The sequence below is a fragment of the Camponotus floridanus genome, unplaced genomic scaffold (genome assembly GCF_003227725.1).
Source record: "Camponotus floridanus strain SB8 unplaced genomic scaffold, Cflo_v7.5 scaffold32, whole genome shotgun sequence".
NCBI lineage: Eukaryota > Metazoa > Arthropoda > Insecta > Hymenoptera > Formicidae > Camponotus > Camponotus floridanus.
The window spans coordinates 308,600-329,705 of record NW_020229459.1 but is presented as its reverse complement, the minus strand read 5'-3'; the positions used below and the strand labels follow the sequence as shown (position 1 = coordinate 329,705).

The 21,106-nt window shown below is 33.7% G+C and overlaps 2 protein-coding genes across 2 annotated transcripts in view; one reads left to right on the top strand and one right to left on the bottom strand.

Annotated features, from left to right (window-relative positions):
• The first annotated feature begins 3,446 nt into the window (after positions 1-3,446).
• On the top strand, positions 3,447-5,475 carry LOC105250129. Its single transcript, XM_025410484.1, has 4 exons — positions 3,447-3,751; positions 4,133-4,365; positions 4,819-4,998; positions 5,271-5,475. The coding sequence occupies exons 2-4, from the start codon at positions 4,133-4,135 to the stop codon at positions 5,278-5,280; spliced, it is 423 nt and encodes a 140-aa protein (XP_025266269.1). The 5' UTR covers positions 3,447-3,751; the 3' UTR covers positions 5,281-5,475.
• Positions 5,476-13,446: 7,971 nt separating this feature from the next.
• Positions 13,447-21,106, bottom strand: part of LOC105250130 (retinal guanylyl cyclase 2) — a 72,203-nt gene continuing 64,543 nt past the window's right edge. Inside the window, exons 20-23 of the mRNA XM_011256074.2 lie at positions 20,115-20,385; positions 16,144-16,155; positions 14,512-15,104; positions 13,447-13,744 (exon numbers count right to left, since the gene is read on the bottom strand). Of these exons, the coding sequence (XP_011254376.1) occupies positions 13,485-13,744; positions 14,512-15,104; positions 16,144-16,155; positions 20,115-20,385 (1,136 nt within the window). The 3' untranslated portion in view covers positions 13,447-13,484. The remainder of the gene's footprint in view (positions 13,745-14,511; positions 15,105-16,143; positions 16,156-20,114; positions 20,386-21,106) is intronic.

Below are 21,106 nucleotides of genomic sequence, written 5' to 3'. Positions count from 1 at the left end.
GTCTCGGTTCTTTAAAATCTTATTAAAAATTCTTTAGGTAAAATCCATTTATAAAACGTTTTTTATTCATGTATTTTAAAGTTTAGATAAAAGTTGCTTATTTTTTTATTTGATTAAAAATTTCATTAAATATTGTTTCAATATTTTTTTTTTTAAATTAAAATTAAATTGAATAAAAAAATTGTATATCCTCCCACACATTATCAAAAAATATTTTCTAGCTTTTGCAATTAATCTCATTCTCATATCGCATTAAACAAGAAGACTATATGTGACCTACTGACGCAAACAAAATTACATCTGTAGTAAACAACACATTTGTCTCGACGAAACGCAATTTAAAAGATGATAAAAGGGTTGAACTTCGTCGCGACAAGCTGTCTATCCTCGGAAGCGTCCCTTATTAAGAGCTCCGGCCGAACTTCCATTTCCACATGTTAATCTCCTCGCACAAATGGCCTGTCAATTCCCAGAGAAAGAAAGAGACTCGTACTTGCGAGACGTACGTGAAAGAACGTCTTTCATGGCAAATCGCGGAGTCGCCCTTGTATAAGGCGTCGAAAATATATTGGAAATACGTCGGCGACCTTCGTGTTCCCCGGTGAAATTTCGTGTCCGCTTCACGTTTGCTTGCGAAAGCTCCCACGCCAGACACTTTCTACATCGATTACCGAATTGTCATCGCGTGTCGTCGTCCGGTCTATTCAGGCTCAGAAAATTCCGGCAAAAAAACTCTTCTTCCAAATTTAGAGTTTGTTTTCTTTTTTAGTGAATAAAAAATTCTAATTATACTTCTTTTTTCTCAATTAAATTCATTCGAGTTTTAAGTTACTGCCCGGCTATATCAGTGTTTTAATTTTTTTTTTTAGAAATTGCAGAGCATAAATTTTTCCATAAATATTTCCATAAAAATATTAATAAAAATTTTATTTCGCGCAATAATAAAATGTTTATTAGTATTTTTAATTAAAATTTTTTATTACAAAAATTTAATATAATTAATAAACTTTTTATTTCCTTCATTTTTAGTTTAATAATTTTTATTCCACAAGGTTGATATACAGGCTGTCCCATTTTAATCGATGACCCCGAATAACTTTTTTAATTTTGATTAGTAGGAAAAAATGTTTCAGACAAAAGTTGTATGGCTTGAAGGGGGACATAAGATGGTGTCTTTAGTTTGATATTGAAGAGCCTATTTTTTATTAAATATTCTGGTAGCTCACGTCGAGAACTTTCCAAAACACTATAATTAAGTTAGTTTTCATTAAGTACTTTCCGAATTATGAGGCTTGAAATCATTTTTTAATTTTACATAAACCGTAAAATATCTTGTAAAATATTCATTTTTCGATTATCCTATCTTAATACTTTTATGTACAAAATAATGAGAGGAATCAATTGGTAAAGGAAAAACACAGTTGTTTTTAAGAAAAAATATGGAATTGTTAATTGCAAATTACATATTTTTTCTTAAAAATAATTATGTGTTTTCTTTACAGCAACTGATTCCTCTCATTATTTTGTACATAAAAGTATTAAGGTAGGATAATCGAAAAATGAATATTTTACTAGATATTTTACGGTTTATGTAAAATTAAGAAATGATTTCAAGCCTCATAACTCGAAAAGTACTCAATGAAGAAATACTTTATTATAGTGTTTTGAAAAGCTCTCGAGATAAGCTACAAGAATAAGTAATAAAAAATAGGGGTTTCATTAAAAAATTGAAGGTGGCCTTCATGTGACAACTTTTCAAGATAAAACCAATGATACCATCTTATGTCTCCCTTCAAGCCATACAACTTTTGTCTGAAACATATTTTCCTACAATCAAAATTAAAAAAATTATTCGGAGGTCATCGATTAAAATGGGACACCCTGTATATTTTCATGGAATTTTTATGGAGTATGCTATTCGATGATTTTCCGGAGATCCGGCGAGGCCAGAAATGGACAGGGTGATCTGGATGCGGCGCGATCGCTCGTGCATTGTTAGATAATAATCGCGATGATGCGTGAGCGGATCGACAGGGTGTCCCATTGCCATTCGCTCGGCGTCGATCGCGTTTCGCGTGCGTGTCACGGGTGATTACGCGTACAATGTCTGATCGCGCACGTAATGAGCTCGCGGCGCGATTGCGTGCGGCCGAAGCACGTGTATGAAGTCTCTGACAGGCGGGTCACGTGGCGCGCGCACAACAACACCAGACGAAGGAAGAATGAAGAATTCCCGGGTTGCGCAGTCTCTCGCTTTCTCCCGCTTTTATCCCTCGATCCTCTCGGTCTTCCCTCCGCTCTTTGGCTCGCTCCACTTGTTGCGAGCGACAATGGCGACGATGCATTATCCGTCTCTGTCACGTCCCCGGGGTTGATAAATCGAAGCGACGTCCGCGTCATGTTCCTATTACCTCGCTTTCTTTCGCTTTCCTGTACATCCTCTGATAAAAGATCCTGTCTATTTAAGTCTCATCTAGGGACAACGATTGCCAAATAATGGATTACCCTTCCATCGTGTTCCCTCGACCCTTCTCGATTCAAGGAACTTCTGAAAAATAGTCAGATGGTTATCCGCCGTGAAGTGATTTTTGCTGATGGCTTTTAGAAGGTGACAGAAGCATTTGGCCGTATTATGAAAGACTAGATGATCTTTAATAAGATGTTAAGATTATAATATCTTGTCAGATTATTGTTCTCTTTTTTTTTTTTTTTTTTTTTTTTTTTTTTTTTTTTTTTTTTTTTCAAGACAAAAGACAAATTTTAATTATTACAAAACAATACCAAGACTAAGACTGTCAAGATTATTAGTCTTGTCAAGATTATTGGTTCTCAAAAAAACTAAAATATTTATATATGTAAATGAAAAAAAAATCACTATATACGAATTTAAAAAAATGTTATTCAATAAAAACGTTTATATTGATAAATTTAAAAACATTTAATATTAATACGATATAACATTTTTATAAATTAGAAATCAAACTCGCAAATTTTAGACATTAAAGAGCATTTCACCCAGGAATTGATGCACATTAGTGCTTTTAAAGATTTACTTTGTAATCTGGTTCTATTTTTTGACATAGTCAGAGTTCCTATTGAGAAAAGTCTTCACATTATATTACAAAAATTATGTTAAATGTTATTTAAATAATTTTTTAATATTAGATAAAAAATTGTTAATAAAATCGAGACAAGACAATACAAGACGAGATTTTTGCTACCAATATTCACTCAAGACCAAGACAAGATTTAAATTTTTGAAAATTTTCAATACAATATTTTTACGAATATTGTCTTGTCTTGTGTCTTGTGCAACCTTAATAAGACCATTTTTTTCAAAATCAATTAGTATAAACTTATTTCTTCTCACCTAAAAAAATCGTTTGACAGATCCGGGGGGTTCCCATGGAGTTTCGTGTCTCGAAGACTGTTCAAGATTGAACTGTAGTTTTTGGTGGAGAGCCTGCTCTCCTATCATGATGCATGCAACGATGCGTTTTCCGGGTGTCACAATAGATTTAATCGTCTTCAACCCGACATTATTAAGCCGTACAGTGTCATAGTAGAGGGGAGAAAGGGGAAAGAGAGGACCGACTCCGGAATTGCGTTGGTACCAACCGCAAATAGCGGCGCGGTAGGCAAGTCGGTATAAAATCGAACGATCCCTCGATCAAAAGTCACAGTACTCGGGCCTCCTCGCGGTGTATCATCACTGTAATCGCTACCGTGCATTACCGCATTGAGAGGCAAGGTAAGTGCCGGGAACCGGTTTCTCTCGTCTTTGAACGGCCCAGGGAAAGTCAATTTTTTAATCCGCTCTTTCCTTATTAATCGCGATTCCGGTAACGCGTTTGTGTGCAAAAGATACGTGTGAATTTGTAATCATTTAATAACGTTAACTCTAAATTAATTAAATTAATTTTAAATTAATTAAATTATTTTTAAATTAATTAAATTGAATTAATTTAATTTAAAATAAATTAGTTTCAATTTTGTCACGTCTCTTGGACTTTTGCGTTATCACTTATAATGCTGTTCGGTGAATAAACAAACTTTGTATCCTGTTGCGAATTTATTTTGAAGTGAATTAAATTTTAATGCAAATTATACAGTTATTTTTTTATGATGACAGATGCATTGCACTATTGCCACCATCGTCGTCGCTGTCGGCTGTTTTCTCGTATTGAGAGCAGCGGCGCAAGAGGCTGTTCAACAGAATCAACAATCGCTGGACCTCCAAAGTGTCGCTATCGAAAATCAGGTCGATGATGGCACGATACATCCCAGGGAGAAGAGAACTCTGTTTTTGAAAAAGAAACTGCTCGGTGCTGGCCTCGTTGGTTTCGGTCTTGGGGTTGCGAAAGGGTAATATCTTTTCTTGAATCATTATCTGTGTATTTTTTTTTGTTCATTTTTATCAATAATATTTTTATATTATATTATAGGTTAATTATAATTAATAGAGATTGCAATTAGCAGAGAGTAACGTGACAAGTAATATAGAGTGTGTTAATATAAATATAGAATTATATATAATAATATAAAGTTAATATAAATATCCCAGACGTGTGAAAAAAATAATCTCATCATTTTTTTGAATATTAAAATTTGTATCTTCTTGTATAATACATATTTATATATTATATAAAATATTTTAATTATTTTAATTATTTTCAAAATTATTTTAATGATTTTTGCAATTATTTTAATTAATTTTGTAATCGTTAAAAATAAAATTCAATGCTAAATACATTTTATACCAATATTCCTACAATTGGATGAATATTTTTTAATTTACTTTTTTTATTTCACTTTTAGTTATAAAGCCGGTTACTTCAGCGCACCGGAAGTTCATCATGTTTACGTTTCGCCTCCAGTGAAATACGTGGAATATGTCGAAAAACCCGTTTACATCGAGAAAATCGTTCCCAAACCTATATACAAACCACATATCGAATATGATGGACCAGTTTGGTCGCAACCAGACACTTCCTACGGGTAAGGAAAACCAATTGCTCCGCTTTTTTCATATTTTTTAACGATTAATACGATCGAGAAATACTAAAATCGTCTCTGTTATATTTTATTTTATTGAACATGAAGCTCGTTTTATGATGCAAACGATAATTTGATTTCGAAAGAGTTGCAATATGAGATGTCTAGAATAATCCAGCTCTTTTTATTTAAATGCGAACAATACAAGTTTGATTGCCCTAGCAAGAAATTATTTTTTATATCTGTCGCACAATTGTTTTAATTTTTCTTTGCAGTGGCTGGTAAATCCCGGAGTACACTCGATCGATTTGATCTCCTTGTTTTACCTCGAGGAACAGCCAAAAATGTGCGTGCATCGTGTTGAATCTCAGTCCGGTAGTTAAGTATAAGCGTGACGTTATTTAGCGATAATAATCAAAAGAAAGAATTATTTTTGTTACCAATGTTATAAACTAATAAATCATGGTTTGTAAATATTCAGGAGCGTATTAATCATTTATTCAAAATTTATTTACGCACATTTCCTATTTATTAAAAAAATGTGCGAAGAAAGAAAATTAATATTTTTAATCCAGAATATTTCATAAAACTTTGACATAAAAATTTCACTTTTGGTAACTTTTTTCATGGAATAATTTTAATTAATAATTAAATTTACGTAATTATTTCACGATAATAATTTGTAATCAATAATATAATATTATTCAATTATAAAAATTATTGTTGCGAAATAATAATTTATTTAAATAACGTTTAATTAATATTGTCCATGTTGATTATATCGTTAATTAATTTTTATTTTACGTTCTCCATTCTGTGAGAATTCTGCTATGGATTTTCTATTGACCTTTATAAATTGCTATTGGAAAACTCCAATCGTTTCGGAGTAATAAAATTGCTGAGAAGGCTTGCGCAAAAAAAAAAACTAGACTTTCACTGAACAATCGTATGGCCGTATGATTATCTTTATTGCCGAAGATGTTACCGAGTAACATTGAAATTTTAATAACGAGTATATAATCGCACGATGCGTCTGAAATATACAAATATCCAACCCTCGCCATCAATTTCGCTAAATGCTATGCGTGTATTATCCACTTGCGATAACATCTTTTTTAACATGTAACACATTCATACGTACAATTAAGTTCTCTTCTATTCACAGTCAGATATAGATGTAGAAACAATAACCAGTAGCGTCGCGAATATTTTAATTAAATTCAATATTTTATTCAAATATTTTAAGTAAATGTTATTCGACAGAGGAACGTGACACTTGATTTTTTTTCAACCTGTCTATTGTGAGACATGTGAAAACATACTGCTTGTTTATCGATAATTTCAATCATTTATTGAATAATTGCAATTTAAGGTGCCTTATTAATTAATTAAACAATTTAATGATGGACGTTCGCTACGCTACTGATGAAAAAAATGATCACTTGCGATAGATTGATCAACAGGCACCCTCGTGAAAAACGTATCAACCCTTTGCGCTTTTGTTTCATTCGACAATTGTCGTTTTTAATTTTAATTTTATTCCATTAAAACAATTGTAATCGAACGAAAGGTGTATGAGATGAAGTTAAAAATTCAGGATGAGACATGATAATCAAGTTTGGAGTACCTGCTCTCTGGTAATTGGATTCGTTAGTAAAATTAGTCCAAGTGGATGGAAACGAATCTTGAAATTAAACTTCGGTTCATCCATTAATCTTTCATTTATTTAACTTTCTTATCACGTTTCGTTGGACATTTATTATAAAGACAGTGGGATAATAATAACGTTAAATCTAACGAAACTTGCAGACTTGCAAAGAGTCAATCAAGCGTTTCCGAAAATCGTACAGTCGTTTGCGCGTGATTCCAGGATGCCTGTCAAGTGGAGTCGCTTAAAGAGATTACTTACGTACTATTTATATCGCCAACATTAGCGTGACTACGTGACTACAGGAATTACATTGAGGTACGTATATTCGTCAAGTACGTGGGCCCGGCCTCGCCGTACACGAGTATATTTTTCTTAAATATACAGGGTGTCCCAAATGTCCCGGACCGGTCGAATATTTCATAAACTATGCACTTTAGAAAGAAATGTTTCAGACAAAAGTTGTATGGCTTGAAGGGGGCCATCAGATAGTGGCAATGATTTGACATGGGGGAGTCATTTGAAAGTCACGTGAAGAACACCGTCAATTTCTTAAATGGAACTCCCTATTTTTTATTACATATTCGTGTAGCTTATCCCGAGAGCTTTCCAAAACACTATAATAAAGTATTTCTTTATTGAGTACTTGTCGAGTTATAAGGCTTGAAATCATTTCTTAATTTCGCATAAACCATAAAATATCTAGTAAAATATTCATTTTTCGATTATCTTACCGTAATTTTACATAATTGTTAATTGCAAATTATATATTTTTTTTTCTTAAAAACAACTATGTATTTCTTTACATCAATTAATTTCTCTCATTATTTTGTACATAAAATTATTAGGGTAAAAAATAGGGAGTTCCATTTAAAATTATTAGGATAAAAAATAGGGAGTTCCATTTAAGAAATTGACTCTCCCATGTCAAATGACTCATGTGTCCCATGTCCCAAATGACTCTCCCATGTCAAATCATTGTCACTATCTGATGGCCCCCTTCAAGCCTTCAACTTTTGTCTGAAACATTTCTTTCTAAAGTGCATAGTTTATGAAATATTCGACCGGTCCGTGACTTTTGGGACACCCTGTATATCTCTTACGTCGCGAGAGCGTCGCACATGGAATTCTCGCTCTCTCGCGAGCGACAGTCATCGAAAATTATCGTACAATTATCGTTACGGTTAAAAAATGCGATTATATTCCTTAACGATTGTCGTCCGGATTAGCACCGACCGCGTGGAGGGGCTGCATTTGGGAAAGAATCGAATGGTAATCCACTACGCGTTGTAATAAGAGAGCTCGACGAGCACGTTTGATTCGAGACTCATGGATCGCGGATAAAAACGAGGGGGGAATTTTTATCCCGCTCGAGGAATATCTCTTTTGATTCGGGAGTATGATTTATTATCGATGACACGCTTTAATTACTTATTTATTTATCGCCAAGATAAATAAGACGCATCCGTGAAAATTTCCGAGAGCGTACAACGTGTCCGTTTCGCTTCTTTCTCGCACCTGTACGCTTATTGTACGTTGGATACAGCCAAAAGTATTATCACTAACGAGGTGGCACATCGTATACGTATTGGATCGTTGTGAGTGCAGAATTATTGAAACAGTGTTGATGTAATCCTACAGTTGAATCTCGTGATAATCTCAAATTAATTGTGGAAATTTAAGATGATTATTAACAAGAGATTATTAACAGAAGAATCTCGTAAACTGGAAAATTGTTATTTTAATGAAAATAGGGGAGGATAAATAAAATTTGAAAATTTTTAGTTGCGATTCTTAAAAATAATTTCAAGGGATGAAGCCACCCCTCTTATTTCGAGCGGCTTTTTCTCGCTATATTTCGAAAATTATTTCAGGTATCAAAAAATGTTATATATCAATGTATTTATAAAAATTTCACTCTACGTAACCGCATTAATAAAATCATTTTTTCAAAAATTTTGAAAAAATTTCTTTAAGATTATTCTTTTTCATTTTATTATTTACAAATTTTTGTATAAGATGATTTTTGATATCTCGAGTGATATTCGAAAAGGCCGGTTTCACCCCTCAAAATCATTTTCAGACTGTAACTGACAATTTTTACATTTATCTATTAATCCTCCTCCCTCTCTTTCTCTCTCTTACATGTAAAATGTTATTAAAATCAGAATTTTTCAATTTGCGAGATCCTCCAGTAAGTTGCGCGTAATGTTGAATAATTAAATTAAAAAAAAGTTAAAGTAAAATTTGAGTAGGACAAAGCTGACATGGTTGTGAAAGCAATAGTTATTAATTTTTCAATATAATTACTAACAAACAATATCCGATACTCTCTATTGGAGACACTGACTGAGGAAATAGAGACGGAAAGTTGATATGGGCGACACGAATCATCACTCGAAATATATAATTCAAAGTATTCTTTAATTACACCCGTTTTACGAATTCTGACTTTCGAATTCTCGTTGAATCAGATCAATCATTTCGCTTTTAAACACTCGAGAATCCGAATAAAAGCGACTTACAGCTCCCTCCGTTCCAACTAGAAACTAGTTAGCAGGATAATCCGCGTTCTCGCGCGATTGTTGGAAATGATAGCACAAAGAGATGAGAGATTAGCGCAATGGAGATTGTCGTCCGCGATAAGGGGGTGCCTCTCCTATCACCCTTGTCAGTCGAAATGCGGCTAAGGATCGTATTCATCGGATTCATTATCGGATTATTAGTTTCTTTAATTCTCTATCTTTCTTCAATCTAATTACGTGGATTTTTCCCTCAACGTTAAATTTGAAGCATCTAGTGAATTATAATATTGTGAAGAAGATTTTGAAGAAATGTAGAATATATTTCGGTAGAACGTGTGATTGTACAACGTTATAATTACATATTGTCAAGTATTATAGCGAGATGAAGAGAAGATTTAATGTTTATTGATATTTTAATTTAATGGGAGCAAATTTCTATTGGAATTTTTATTAAGATTTCTATTAAATTTTTATTGAAATATATTTTTCGTTGAAAACGGGGACAAACTTGTTTTGATATTTACATAAATAATATTGAAAAATTAATTTTACTCGCAAGCATAAATCGATATTATATAACATGTCTCGAAAAGTGTTGAAAATAAACAATAATAAATCTTGTTTTTATTATAAAAAAAAAAGTTAACTTTCCAACAATCAAACTTGTATTAAAAAATAGACTTACTCGGATAAATAGAATTTTTCTCAAGCACAAATGTTAATTTAACTCTCACATGATTTCTGTATTATTATTTTTACCTTATAAAAATAACTTTAAAAATTGTTTCACGCTGTAATAAAATAATCACGCTCTCAAATCGAGATATTAAACAGTCACAGAAACTATGTTGAAGTTTCCATTTTAACGATAAAATACGCCCCTTAGCCACGACACGTCCCATCGTTTGGAAAACCGATCAAACCATCGTCCATCATGATCATTCGAAATCTCCGGATGTTTACGTCATGCTCTGTCATCCGTGATACTCGGCGTGATTTTTACTGTCATAAAGCCGAGTCACATCCGCGATTTCTCGCTCGACGCGAAATGTACAAGAGAACCCTCCCCAAACCGGTCTGTCGTTTCTTATGTCATCCGAGACGTGGAGTAAGATTGATTTTGGCTCGTCGACCATAAGAGGCTTGCTAAAGCGACGAATTAAAAGAACCAGTCGGATAGCTCCGTCTCGCATCGCAATTCTTTCGATTTAACCTCGACACTTCAACTAAATCGGATCCCTAAATTAAAGTAACCTTTCCCTTTTCTCTCTCTGTTTTTATAAAATATTCCAAAATCAACGTTATTTTATTATCATTTTATAAAATTATTTTTATAAAATATATATAATTATAAAATTATATATATTTTATAAAAATAATATTTTATAAAATAATATTATATAAAATATTATTTTTATAAATATAATATATTATTTTTATAAAATATCCCAAAATCAACGTGAATATTAATTTGTTTTAATGTTCAAGGATTAAGTTTTTAAATTGTAAAGATAAATTTTGAATCTCGTATTTCTTTTTGGCAAATTTTAAACTGATTTTATTTCAACAGAATTTTGATACGAGAGACTTGATTATATAGCTAATTCCCGTCACATGTTAAAAATATTACACTCGCAAAAATTCCATTCAATTTAATTAAACTTTACTATAAAAAATAGAATCAAATTTTTCCGGAATATTTAACCGAAGAAATAGCCATGATTTTATGGGCAATATTAAAAATAATATTAAACAAAAATATGGCATTTTATTTTAAAAAAATGCAACCTTTCCAAAGTAAATTAAAGAATACGTATGCTGTGAAAAAAATATAATCGCGCTTTATCCGCTCGTTCACGTAAAGTCTTTACCTACTGGCTAAGGTGTTTGTCCACTTTTCACGCCCACGTGTTTTAAGAAGAAGCAGCTTTACGTCGATCCACTCGCTATCACAAGACCCGCATGCAATAGAAGATCGGGAAGATCTTTTCGGCCATCTCGAAGTCATTAGGCCAAAAATAACAACGATATAATATTTCATATTTATATTTACGTACCTGCTGATGAAGTACTTGTTGCTCTAATCGCGAAACGGTAGCTAATTATTCTCTATGTAGCTCTGTTCCTCCGGATAAATCATCTTTAAAGACACGACCCGTCGACTGGATCGCGCATCTTATAACCGAGATAAATATTACATAGACAATATACATGTTTGTGAACAATATATATCCAGTGCGTTGGTTCTCTTTTTTTTTTACATCGGACAGACAATAATATTTTTTATCTAGACATATCTTCATCGGGAAACTATGTAACAAGTGACGAATTAATTTGCCGAGTATTCGTTTTATATCTTGCCCTCTACAGTCTAAGAGTCTAATATAATAATTCTGCGAGGGGACGATTTTATTATATTAAAATTCCATTCATTAATGTCGACTTTGGATTTTCGTTTCATAGACACGTATGTACATCTAACGAGAGAGTTTACGATCATAGATAATTACGACAACTTTTCTTAGCGAGGTAAAAAACGATCTTACGCAATACACACACATATATATATATATATATATCGTGAAAAAATCTGAAAAATGAGAAATACATCACCCCCTTAAACATTTTCGACACTTTAATACATTTCTAAAGAAATTGAGATGAATCTCATAAAGTCTACGGTCTAGAAATTCAATGTATCTCCTTTATCTAGATTTTTTTTTAAATATTTCGTGACATTTAAATATATTCGATACATGTCCAAAATTATTCGTCAGTTAACTCTCCTTCTTTCGGATACTGATAGTTTCAACAAGGAAGTGACAGTCATTCGTCGAAAGTTTGCCGGTGAAACGTTTAAATATTGACAGGTACAGACACATTGGAGGGAGTTCGAAGAGCGGATCGCCCGTTTAATTAAGTGTAGTCCTACGTGAACTTTTTTTTTGCCCCAAATTATTCACGATTATTCATACATTTACAACGCCTATAATCATGGAACCTCTAATCGCGGGTTACCCACCCCTGCCCGCGAATATTATCAAACACCGATACAATGTACACTCAGATAAGAATACACACAGACGGAGCAACGAGTCACGATAGCAATCATTCACGTGTCACCGATTCTTATATTTATTGCGATCGAATTTTCGAGTCCATGTGTATCTTTCCCGATTATGATCGCGTCAAATCTGAGGATTAACGATTGATTGACTTTCAATCTTGGTGTTCCTTTTTTTTTTTAAATAGAATTATGATAAAAGAATGAAACTAAAATTATAATCGCGATAGAATTATGATAAAAAATGAAACTAAAATTATAATCGCGATAGAATTATGATAAAAAATAAAACTAAAATTATAATCGCGATAGAATTATGATAAAAAATGAAAATTATAATCGCGATAGAATTATGATAAAAAATGAAACTAAAATTATAATCGCGATAGAATTATGATAAAAAATGAAAAAAATAATCGCGATAGAATTATGATAAAAAATGAAACTAAAATTATAATCGCGATAGAATTATGATAAAAATGAAACTAAAATTATAATCGCGATAGAATTATGATAAAAAATGAAACTAAAATTATAATCGCGATAGAATTATGATAAAAATGAAACTAAAATTATAATCGCGATAGAATTATGATAAAAATGAAACTAAAATTATAATCGCGATAGAATTATGATAAAAATGAAACTAAAATTATAATCGCGATAGAATTATGATAAAAATGAAACTAAAATTATAATCGCGATAGAATTATGATAAAAAGATGAAACTAAAATTATAATCGCGATGGAATTATGATAAAAAAATAAAACTAAAATTATAATCGCGATAGAATTATGATAAAAAATGAAAATTATAATCGCGATAGAATTATGATAAAAAAATGAAACTAAAATTATAATCGCGATAGAATTATGATAAAAAATGAAACTAAAATTATAATTGCGATAGAATTATGATAAAAAATGAAACTAAAATTATAATCGCGATAGAATTATCATAAAAAACTGAAACTAAAATTATAATCGCGATCCTGAAGGATAAATTAAATTGAAAGCTGAGATTAATTCGTTCACGTTGACGCTTAATGAAGGCTGACAGACGTATTTCATTAATTGCGACACTTTTCGATTAAACACGGAATCATTCGTCGTTGCAAGCGCGACACGCGTGCACCGCATTCGATTTTGTGCTCGTAATATATATATATATATATATATATATATATATATATATATATATATATATATCAGAGAGTTTTTCTCTATCGGAGAAGTTAATATTTGACTTGGTTCAACGCAACGACAGAGATTCGACGGAGAGGGAAACGGAAGCCGCATGGCGGTAATTCTGAAGGTGGGGTTTGGGAGTTGTCGATGGTACTTCCTCGATTCTCTCCAAGTCGTTGGCCGCGCCCGCGCTATTTTGCTTATAAAGACGAGGAGTCGATCTCTGTGGCTGCGATTGTTCCGGGATTATTGACACCGGCTCGTCCGGACGATCCAGACTGAATTGCCTCCGGAGCATTCGGCAGCCGACGCTTTTCCCTGAAACTGAAAAAAATAAAAAAAAAAAACAATGAGTTTAACAGAGGTATGTAAAATCCATCGACGGTGCGCGATCTCACGTTTTTGGAATATCGATAAAGGGAAAGATTCACCCCCCCCCCTCCCTCTCTGTCTCGGCACTTTTCAATAAAAATATAATCTAAATTCAAATATATATTTGAGCTCTTGAAAAATATATATAAATAATTCCGTTATCGAAATTGAGGTCGAGTTTGAAATATTTTATTCGTACATTCCTACGTGGAATTTCAAATTAAATGTAAAAGCTTTTGCTTTGATAATATTAGAAACGCAAAACTTTTTCAATCTTATAACGATTTAATTTCATATATATTGATCAATATTATTATTACTTGTTATAATTGAACAATTTTGTACATTATTAAATTTAAAATTCAATGCACTTATGTATCTATCGTAGCAATTTTTTATAATTTAATTTAATTTTAATTTTTTCCTCCCTCAAATATAAAACAATTAAATATAAAATTTTTTCACGCAATAAAATAATTTCGAAATTTCTAATTTATATTTTAGATAAATAATCCCCTGAATTTTAAATTTCATTCCTAATTCTAGCCTAACCTAAGCTAACCTAATTCCAGATCTAATAAATAATAATAAATTTATGTAAATCCCAAAGAGACACCTATTCACGAATCAATTGATCCGGAAATTCAATTGCGGAGCGATAAATTCCAAGTCCCTATAAATTGGACACCGACATGCCATTCAAGTTTCTAGACACGTACCGTGATGTTCGTTGGGTGATAGACACCTATAATGATTGTACGGCATGCTGAGGTCGTTCTCGTCGATGCAGCCAAAGCGACGGTGCCTCAGCGGCGGTTGTCGATACGTCGCCGAGGCGGCGATCGAAGTGAGGGAGCTGGTGGACGCGCCGAGGGTCGTCATCGCGGAGTCGGTGCCGGAAACGGTGGAGGACAACACGCCGAGGGAGACCTGGGTGTCGCCGGACGTGCTCTTGCTCACGATCCCCCCGTGAACGGCCTCCGTCGTCGACCTCTGCGAGTCCTGCTTGCCCTGCAACACCTCGATGAAGTCGTTGGACCTCAAGGAGTAGCTCGACAGCAGGGTGCGCTCGTCGTGCACGGATACTGCGACCCTCCTGACGTCGCAGGCCTCCTCGAAGGACGCGGCCCGGCTGTCACTCCCGTTGGCGACCCCGTTGCTGCTGACAGAGTCCTGATAATCTGGCTGGACGGCCTCGACGGGGTTGATCGATTCCTCGGCCGTCTCGTCCTGCGACGGTATCACCGGCAGCTGCGGGCTCGTCAGGTCTGCGCTCTGAGAGTGACTGCCCAGTATCAGACTTTCGTCCAATCTTTGGGAAATTTAAAGAAGAACGTGAGCAAATAGGGGTATGTACAGTGCACGCCAATGATCCTGTCCTAGACGTGGAACTGGCCAATCAGCCACTGCCACGTGGCAGTGGCTGATTGGCCAGTTGTACGCTCCCCTTGCCCCGCCTAGGACTAGGAATCGTTGACGCGCACTGTACCATTGGCTAGAGTAATGTTCTTTCGGGGTTTCGAGAAGCGAGAAGAAAGTGAAATAATCGTGACAGATAAATTTAAAATTCAATTTTTATCGTTTCCCTTTAAGGAAGACATCTCAAGTTTTATGTCATTCCCCAAAGTACATAAAAATTGATACACATCAAACTTTTATCTTTCTTATTTATATCACTATTTTCCGCCCGTCGCGTCGGTTCGAACGCGGATGTGAGAATTTTTGAGATAAGTATGACATTTCGATGCAAACGGCATTTCGATGTCGGCGGACCCAGATGTTTCGAATGCGTGTTTATTCATGAGCGTCGTGTGACGTTCGTGAAATGACGCTCGCAGAAATGGAAAAGTTGTAAAAGCGATTATAGTCGAAAACCGAGGAACGATGTAATTGCGTTACATCGGAGGGAGGGAAATCATTTTATTTCGAGATGGAGGATATTAATAAATAAATTCGAATTGAAACGTGAAAAGAGCAACTTTTAGAGTAATTGACGTTTCGACGTGAACGCTCATTCCGATGCTGATGGCCCCTGTTTATTCATACGCCGTATTTGCATTCTCTTTAGCTTACGTTACGTTCAGTTTACGCGGCTGACTGATGAAACAATTTGTAATAAACTTTTTTTTAATACAACTTTTCAAACCACCAACGCGTTTAAGGACGAAAAAAAAAAGTTTCACGCGAATTTTATTAAACGGGAGATTGACGTTAGATGATATTATTGAATATTGATGCGACGTGATGTATTCAAGTTTTTGCCGAAATGAATCTGACGGGAGATTTATCAAATGTAAAGCGATAATATGATTGATTCGAATGTCGAGTCATTTACATGCGAGTCTACTCACCCGTGGTTCTCCCTGAGCGCACCGGCAGAATGGCAACAGATAAAAGGATTAAATATCTGGAAAGCAAATAGAGTGCGAATAAAATACGCGAAGATTGAAAATACTTCAACTCGACGACTTTTCCTCTTGCAAAACTTTCGTATCAAAATGTTATTTTACCAAAGCATATTTATGATACATATTTAAGGATATTTCGTACGTATTTTCAAAATATTGAGAATTTAATGAAAATTGTACAAAATGTCCTTACATATATTTAGAATTGTTGGATTTTTTGTTTAAATAATTTCTCTGTTAATTTTAATATTTAAATAGGCTTCTTAAAGTGACTGAAAATTTTCGAGCTTTTGATTGAAATATAAATAATATTTTTAAAATTCTGTATCTTTTTAAAATTCTAAAAATTTTAATTATTAAAATATTTAAGAATGATTTATACTTATTTTCAAAATATTGAGAATTTAATGAAAATTGTACAGAATGTTCTTACATATGTTTAGAATCTTCAGTACAATTTTTAAATCGATTCACTAAAGCGTTTACAAGTATAAGGATTTTAATTTGCACCGAATTAACATGTGTTCTTATGGGAAACGTAGCATTAAGAATGATGTGGATCAGTGAGCTAAAAATTTTGAGTTTAATTTTAACTACGATTTGTTGGATTTTTTGTTTCAATAATTTCTCTGTTAATTTTAATATTTAAATAGGCTTCTTAAAGTGACTGGAAATTTTCGAGCTTTTGATTGAAATATAAATAATATTTTTAAAATTCTGTATCTTTTTAAAATTCTAAAAATTTTAATTATCAAAATACTTAAGAATGATTTATACTTATTTTCAAAATATTGAGAATTTAATGAAAATTGTACAGAATGTCCTTACATATATTTAGAATCTTCAGTACAATTTTTAAATCGATTCACTAAAGTGTTCACAAGTATAAGGATTTTAATTTGCACCGAATTAACATGTTCTTATGGGAAATGTATAACCACGTCGATTCAAATGACAAAACACACGGAAATAATATTTAGAATTTATTTAAAATATGCAAAAGTTTAAATACAGAGGAAATATTTGGTCAAATAATATTATACAAGTACTAACTGGTTAAAAAAATATTAAATATAATTCAATGAGCTAGCCATGTATCTGTCACAAAGCGAAATTCTCTGTCAAAAGTTAAACATTTCGATTAACAAAATTCGGAATATTTCAGTAAAAGCGCAATAAATATTAAAAAATACATCTCTGCACTAAGCTAAGATCAAATGATAATATTCCACACAATTTCTTAATCAAAATACACCAAAAGTGTATATATTCGTTAATATTGATTTTCAGGTACTTTTTGCTGGGATTGTACATACAAAACATTCTTAATTAACATGGTCGACTAATTCCATGTATTTTATAAATTTTTCAATAAACATATATATCAATAATTCAAAATTTAAAAAAATGTTTTGTAAAATATCAGCAAATTTTAGTAATATTTTTTAACAGATTTAGGTTGCATTGTCGAACATTAATCAATGCGGTGGATAAATACGATTCTCGATATTACACTTCTGTGAGAAATTAATTTTTCACAGTTGAACTTTATATCAAGTGTCATTAGTCTTAACAAGGATAGGCTTTCTTCCCAAATTTATTAACAATTCAGACATAAATTTCTTTCCATTACATTAACAATTCAGACATAAATTCTGTCTTTATTTAGATTGATCAAGTGCGACATGGTATTCGTTAATCATTGATCTACTTTTGATTAATTTTTCGCAGGGAATTGTCGCAGGAATATTTTCCGAAGCGACTCTAATTTTCTCTCGTAAGGTCTATTCGAAATTAATCGGAACAAAGTTTATAGCTTTTGCCGCTCGTGCGACTATCTTTCTTAGATTCGACTCCGCCATCTGCGACTGAAGGGTCGCGCGTCATATCGAAAATATCCTGCATAATATAAAGAAGCAAACTTTAAGATTATCAGATTCTTTTTCTCGCCTATATCAACGCACGCCAGTCAAGTAGGTCACTTTTTGCCTGCGGGTATTATAAGAGAATAGCTCGTGCGAGAGGAAAAACTTTGCCGTTATATCACTTTCCTGAGTATAATACGTCGAACAATTATACAGGTACCATATATGGGGTTAAGTCGGCAGGCGGGGGGAGGGAGGACTTGCGAGATAAAAGTCGAGAGGCATTGTCGAGGTAAACTTGACGCAAACAAGAGGCTACGGGGCCCTGCGCAACCTCTCATCGTTACATAATTAAAAACTCCCGAGCTCGTTTCCCGGCCCCTTTCTGACACTTAATCAAACGGATACGGTTATACCAACTTCCTTGATTAAATCCCAACCCCCTCTCTCCCTCTTCCTCTCTTTCGTGACGCACGGCAATTCGTAGAAGCTAAATAGTATCTGCTCGCACTGAGAAAAATCGTTTAATTGTACCAACAAGACGTATATGATTGAAGGCATTTTGGTTAAATCAAACAAGAATTTCGAGTTATCATGATAAGACTCGATTTATTATAACTAGAACGTTTAATATATTTTACTATAAGGATTTGATTAGTATTTTCTGGTTGGATCTATCAAATTTCTTGTTACATTAATTTCTTTGCTTGCTTCTTAACTTAACTCGTATTCAATATTTGCCATGAAATGTAAAGAACTAGTATTAACATTAAATCCAAAGTATATTTTTTTTTTTACGAGCAGTAGTGCAGAAAGAGAACGCTAGCTCTCTGATTGTTTGTGTTTGACCTGTCCTCTTCTTGCATCACTGTTTATCAGTTTAATTTCTAACAAACTGAATTTAAAATAATCTATTCAATAATCCGGATTGAATTTATCCAATAATCTTGTTGGAATTCAAAATATTAAACAGACTTTTGAGATTAGATGGAAAAAATTTTAGACGACTTGATGTTGGTGAGTTTAGTATTATTAACCAGAAAATTTGGTAAATTTAACAGGAAGAAATTAATCAGATTCATCTGGTAATTCCTACAAGAATTCTGGTTCGTCCATTTTCCACCAGACATACTGGTTGAATCTACCAGAATTCTAATTAATGCAACCGGATTTTTTTCTCAGTGCATGAAATTAATTTATTTAATAATGCGGATTGAATTCAATTTATTTAATAATGCGGATTAAATCCAATAATCTTGTAGGAATTCAAAATATTAAACAAACTTTTGAGATTAGATGGAAAAAATTTTAGACGACTTGATGTTGGCGAGTTTAGTATTATTAACCAGAAAATTTGGTAAATTTAACAGAAAGAAATTAATCAGATTCATTTGATTTCTACAAGAATTCCCATCAGAATCCCTACAAGAATTCTGGTTCGTCCATTTTCCAACAGACATACTGGTTGAATCTACCAGAATTCTAATTAATGCAACCGGATTTTTTTCTCAGTGCATGAAATTAATTTATTTAATAATGCGGATTGAATTCAATTTATTTAATAATGCGGATTAAATCCAATAATCTTGTAGGAATTCAAAATATTAAACAAACTTTTGAGATTAGATGGAAAAAATTTTAGACGACTTGATGTTGGCGAGTTTAGTATTATTAACCAGAAAATTTGGTAAATTTAACAGAAAGAAATTAATCAGATTCATTTGATTTCTACAAGAATTCCCATCAGAATCCCTACAAGAATTCTGGTTCGTCCATTTTCCAACAGACATACTGGTTGAGTCTATCAGAATTCTAATTAATGCAACCAGATTTTCTCAGTGCGGGAAGAAGAAAAAAAGATAGCTCGCACCCTCGCGTGCGTCGAATATGAAGAAAAAGCTACCCTCGCAGCGATAAATCGAACCTAATAATGCCGAGCGCGAATTCAAGAGCCACCCCCGACCGTGATTTAACACGTTGCACGAAGGGGATAAGGAAGACGAGGGGGAAAGGGGGAGGGAATTTGGAAAATGCGCTCTCGCAGCTTACCCGAGGGGCGGCGGTTTCGGTAGCTCCTTGTCGAAGCCTTGCTTGCCGAGCAGCCAGTAGGTCGGCATCTTGCCTTTGCCCTTGACGTCGGTCGGCCCGCGGTATTCGATGTGGTATCCGCCGACCTGCGTCAATCGATCCATCGTCGCCTGGCTGAGATGGATACGCCACGGCGCCCCGGTCGACTCCATCCTCGAGGCGGTGTTCACCGTGTCGCCGAACAGGCAGTAACGCGGCATCGTTAGACCTACCACCCCGGCGCAGCACGGGCCTGCGGAGGGAGACGGGGTGAAGGGGGTGAAGGGGGTGAATTCCTGTTCTTAATGCGCTTTAGAGAAGCTTGTCATCTCGTGAAAAATTGCCGATAAAACGGAAGCACGAGTCTTTGCGTAATTCGGCGTGGTCTGGATTCAAATTTACCATCTCCCTCTTTTTTTTTTTTAACACACGCATACAAATTTAATGGAAAATTAACAGCGAGAGGCTTTAATCGATTATCCCATCGCTTGCTTTCGCTGCAAAATTTTCTATCTGGATACGTAAACACGATATTTATATTAATTAAGGGAGTCATTGATGAGCCTGCGGCTCTTCCGCAAAGTTATTATTTATGTATGTGTATATGTGTACACATACACACACACATACACAAATATTTATGGTGCAAACTCTTTCTCTGGAATTTCTCGATAAGACGTTTCCAAGATAAACAAGGTAGTGAGAATCATAACAGTATTAAAAATCTGGGTTGCAGTATCGCAACCACATCGTGGTAGATATTGAGCAGAATAAGAGAAATAAACAAGTTACTAGATATTGTATAACGCTAAGATTCGATCGCGATGCAACAAAAAGAATAATTAATTTAACACAATTTTGAAAATTAATTTAACACAATTTTGATTTCTTCTAAGAAAATAAAATGTAGTGAAAATAAATTGATTGTTTTCGAAATAGATATACGCTCTTTGAGAAAAAAATTTCAATATTCA

Bases quoted from the DNA above. Each gene is read 5' to 3' on its own strand.
- LOC105250129 (XM_025410484.1), top strand. From the start codon at position 4,133: ATGCATTGCACTATTGCCACCATCGTCGTCGCTGTCGGCTGTTTTCTC. The intron at 4,366-4,818 runs GTAATATCTTTT...TTTCACTTTTAG, and splicing joins GGTCTTGGGGTTGCGAAAGG to TTATAAAGCCGGTTACTTCA.